The sequence below is a fragment of the Micropterus dolomieu genome, linkage group LG16 (assembly GCF_021292245.1).
Source record: "Micropterus dolomieu isolate WLL.071019.BEF.003 ecotype Adirondacks linkage group LG16, ASM2129224v1, whole genome shotgun sequence".
Classification (NCBI taxonomy): domain Eukaryota; kingdom Metazoa; phylum Chordata; class Actinopteri; order Centrarchiformes; family Centrarchidae; genus Micropterus; species Micropterus dolomieu.
The window spans coordinates 13071867-13076320 of record NC_060165.1 but is presented as its reverse complement, the minus strand read 5'-3'; the positions used below and the strand labels follow the sequence as shown (position 1 = coordinate 13076320).

The 4454-nt window shown below is 38.3% G+C and overlaps 1 protein-coding gene across 8 annotated transcripts in view; it reads left to right on the top strand.

Annotated features, from left to right (window-relative positions):
- The first annotated feature begins 3561 nt into the window (after positions 1–3561).
- LOC123985143 overlaps positions 3562–4454 on the top strand; it is a 3408-nt gene continuing 2515 nt past the window's right edge. For 2 of the 8 annotated variants that reach the window (XM_046072533.1, XM_046072543.1), the window contains exons 1-3: positions 3562–3720; positions 3802–3874; positions 4336–4396. In XM_046072533.1, coding sequence (XP_045928489.1) covers positions 3701–3720; positions 3802–3874; positions 4336–4396 — 154 coding nt within the window. In that variant the 5' untranslated portion in view covers positions 3562–3700. Of the gene's footprint in view, positions 3875–4273; positions 4397–4454 lie in introns of all 8 variants that reach the window. The other 6 variants (XM_046072537.1, XM_046072535.1, XM_046072538.1 and 3 more) reach the window with 5 other exon arrangements.

Genomic DNA, 4454 nt, shown 5'->3' with positions numbered 1-4454 from the left:
TGTTTTCAGGTCAATAAACTGTCCATCTGTCACATGTGTGTTTATGTAGAGGTTAATCATGTGGCAGGATCATTATGTGTGTCTGTGTTTGTGGTGAAATAGGTTTCTTTCTTCCACAGCTCAGTGGAAACAGGTCAAGCAGACGGATGAAGAGATGAACACACAACAAAGGAGTACTCTACTGTACTGTGTGTGTGTTTGAGTGTGTGTGTCTGTTATGGTTGTTTGGGGAAAAATATATTTAAAAAAATAAAGACCCTGTGGCCTCCTGAGTTCCAACCCCTTCCTTTTCTCAGCACTGCTTCTGGTTTCTCTGTACTGTGTCTGACCCTGACCTCTCTGTGGAGAAGACAGGGGTCAGATGAACAAAAATGCCCCAACAGGGATCAATTACGTATCATATTAATATCCCCTTTTTTTCCCCTTAGCCACTCACCCCTGTCCATCCTCCTTTACTGTCCCTCCCACCATCTCTATTTCTCGTTGCCTCCGTTCCCCCCTCTCTCTTCCACTTTTTCTCCCTTTCCAACTCCAGCTCCCTCTTCCTGGAATGTGCTGCTCAGAAGCAGCTGAGTGGAGGAATGTTGCTGCAACAAGCCCATACACAACCCCAAGGGAGAGAGGCTCCCCACACACACACACACACACACACTGAGTGTGAGCCTCACACACAAACTTGCATACACAAAATCTTTCAAAAACTTTCTTCCTCGCTGCTAAACGAAGAACTCCCCTCTTTCCTCTCTGTCTTTCACGTGTGCGCCTGCAGTACAGGGCAGAGCATGAAGCTGTATGTTTGAGAACACAGCAGAATGAGTATATCTGTTCTAGACACGCACACACTTCAGAAAGAAAACAAGAAAGAGAGAGAGAGATAGAACGTGAGCCTGCCTGTTGCAGTAATGAAGTAGGGTGAAAATGTCTGCCCTCAGGGTAAAGGAATGACTCAGTGGTATGTTACACAACCCTTCCCTCAGTAATAGGCTTCAGAATTCAGTCGTATACAGAGAGAAAAACCTGAATAAAAGTGTAGGGAACTGTAACCCATACATGTGATATTTACCATGCTATCATGCTCTATGACATGTGACAGTTCCCCATCCAAAAAATCCACATGCCTTTGCAGTCAACAGTTATCAACTTAACTGAACACCTACAGCATGGGAGATTTAAAAAAATGTGAGGAATGGAGTTCGTCCCTCCAGTAGAGCTCCAAAGACTTGGATAACTTACGCTGTGCTAAGACACTACAGCTCTCTTTACATGGAACAAGCTGAATGAAAAACAAAGAGGGGGAAAAAAGGAGAAGATGAAACTGCTACCAAATACAGCATTACCAAAACCAGTGGTAGAGGAAGCACTGAGATCATTTACTTAAACGTAATACAATATAGAGAAGTAAAAAGTACACTATTGTACTTTCCACCTATGATGTAACACACTAGCATCATCAGGTGAAAAACCAACCTGAGTAAATGTGTTACTCAACAAATGAACAATTACTCTTCTTCAAATTTTTTCATTAACTAAAATGTAGTATTTTATTTATATGTTTTACTTAGACAGTCCTGCAGTTCAGACTAACTTTATCACACACAATCAATGAATCTCTGCCTTAAAATCTGTGTGATATGAGTGTAATAAAACAGAGTGTGAGAGGGTGTGAAAAGTGGGCCGAGTGGTGAGGTGGGTGATGTGGCACTGCTTGGCCTTCTTGCGTGTGCTCTTGAGTGCAGCAACACCCTCAGTGTAACCCTTCCCTCAAGAGATTCCAGCCAGCCTGTCTCTGTCTCCACCAATGTCACGCAAGTGCACATGCGCACACACACACACACACACACACACACACATTGGCAGGCAGCAAGAGATTGGCGGTTGAACGCTCTGTCAGATTTAGACACAAAATTACTGTCCTAGCTTTTGACAGCAGTATATGTGTGTTTGTCTGTGTCTATTTAAGTGTGCTATATGTGTGTGTGTTTCACATGGAGTGTGTTTAGGCCAGTGACACTGGTACACAGTTTCCCCGCTTGCATATTGACACACACACGCACGCACACAAGCACACTCGCACGCACGCACACGCACACACACACACACACACACACACACACACACACTAGCATAGAATCAGTCAATCATTTTAGTGTGAGTCTTTTTTTTCTAAAATTAGAGACTTAAAGGAGGAACATCATGGCTTACTTTTAAGGTGATTCCAGTCAGAGTAACTTATTATCCACTGGCGTCACCAAGTGGGCAACATTTGCAAGTTGCAGTGCAAAGGTCACTTAATGCCGATGTTTTGAGGAAGAAAATGTGAGGAAACACCAGTTGGTTCAGTATTTACAAGTATAATGTCATGGTATATATTGGTCAGACATTTGTCCTTGAATGAACCACAATTCCACTATCTGATTAAACTATCTGACCCCAAAAAGTGCTTTCTTGCTATTGTTCGCTTAGATTTCTTTTCTAAAATGTTTCTTTTCATTTTCTTTTCATTGTTGTGCTTGTTTTCACTGTTCACCTTTAATTGTTCACTCTTTCATTTACATACAGATCACTTTGTTCTGTCTTGTTCTTGTTATAAAATTGTTGTTTTTCTTTGTATGATTATTTTATGTGGAGCTCCAAAAAAGCAGGGGACCAAGGGCAACCACTTTGCAGAAGCTAATGGGTAAAGTATAAAATAGAATAATAAAAAGTAGATTACTATTTTGTAGAATTTACTGTGTGGCGTTATAGGTCACTGATGGATGCTTAAAACCTTATATAATATTTTTCAATTAATTAATTAATTTGATTTCAGGTGATTACATTTTTTGTGCCATTCTAGAGTAAAATGGGATTTCTGTAGAAAACAGCAACCTTGAATTGATGGCGTTTGGTCACATTTATTAGCTTCACATTAGTTATACGTATGTGTATGTATGTCTGTTAACGACTGTATTTCTTGAGGAAGCTTAAGAAGGCTAAATATTCATGCCCAGTTCGTGTCAGCTTTTACAGAGGAGCAGTAGAAAGTATCCTAAGTGGAAACATCACAAACTGGCAGGGATGTGCACAGCACAAGCACCAATTGTGACAAATAAATCTACCTTGTACCTTGTCATTGTATGTGTTGTATTTTCATCATCAAGGCATCTTTCCCACAATAGACCTGCTGTTTATTTAGTTCATAAAGTCTTACTTTTACAGCATATTCAGTGGCAAATATGTTTGAAAAACAACCTCTCTAGGTCGGTGACCAAAGTCTCTCCTTTAAATCTGTCTTCACAGAAAAGAGTTGTTATCATGTACTGCAACTGGGAAAATAACTACTTTGAAATAAAACTAGACAGTGAAGATGTCATCTTGAATCTTCATTCTGAAAATAGGAATGACGATTTAACGTCTCATAATAATGGTATATATTATGATGATTTATAAATAAATAAATGATAAATGATAAATTTTTATATTTATTTATATATTTACTGGAATATTTCCATAATAGACCTCAGTGGAATGTACAGATGGAATGTACAGGTAGAACTGTGACGTCACAGCTGCTGTTTCATGTGTTCCATGTTTCTCAGCTCATCAGTGCACTTTCACAACTACTGAACACCTTGTATCTGCAAACTCATCCTTGTATTTTGTGAGAGACTTTTACCTCAACTATTTCAGATCTCTGAGTAGTACTGTCAGACTGAAAACCATGAGTGGCAAGAAGCAAAGGTAAGAAATTCAGTAATTAATGTACAAGGTCTTCACATTCATCCTTCAATATTACAGTAATATGGATTAATCTCTGTGAAGATTTCTCATCAGGCAAAAAATGGGAGAAAAACGGGAGAATAAAGATGGAAGTGATATAAAACCAAACAAAAAGGTTGGCACAAGATTACCTTCAATACTGTAGTCTGTCACACACTTTTAATACATACATCTATCTATAATTATCCCCTTTATTCTGTGGCCTATTATTTATCCTTTTTCTACATTTGTTAATTTTTTTAACTTACTTTGTTTATTGTTTCAATTTAAAATTTGTTTGCCTAAAAGCCATAATTAATACCAATTTGATATTTTTCTTTAAAAACAGTAACGTTCAGTAACAAAAAGTAACTTTAGTTGTGTGCTTCATGCCACAAAGCTGTAATGTTTTGCATATACAAACTAAATGCCTGGTCAAAGAGATGTTCTTACTTGCATTTACTTTATTTAGTCAATTTCATATTGGAAACAATATTTGAAATTAAAAGACAATTTATTTTATGTTAAATACCAGGTTCATGCAGGATATGTCAATGACCTCCTGACTTCACATATGTCCAAACCTGTTGCACACAGATGCACCCTGACAGAAATTGGCAATGGCCGGCTAATGAAACAACACACAGGCAACATAATGGTTAGTCTGCCTATCTAAATAATTACAAAACAAATCCATAATTTATTTTGCACTGCAT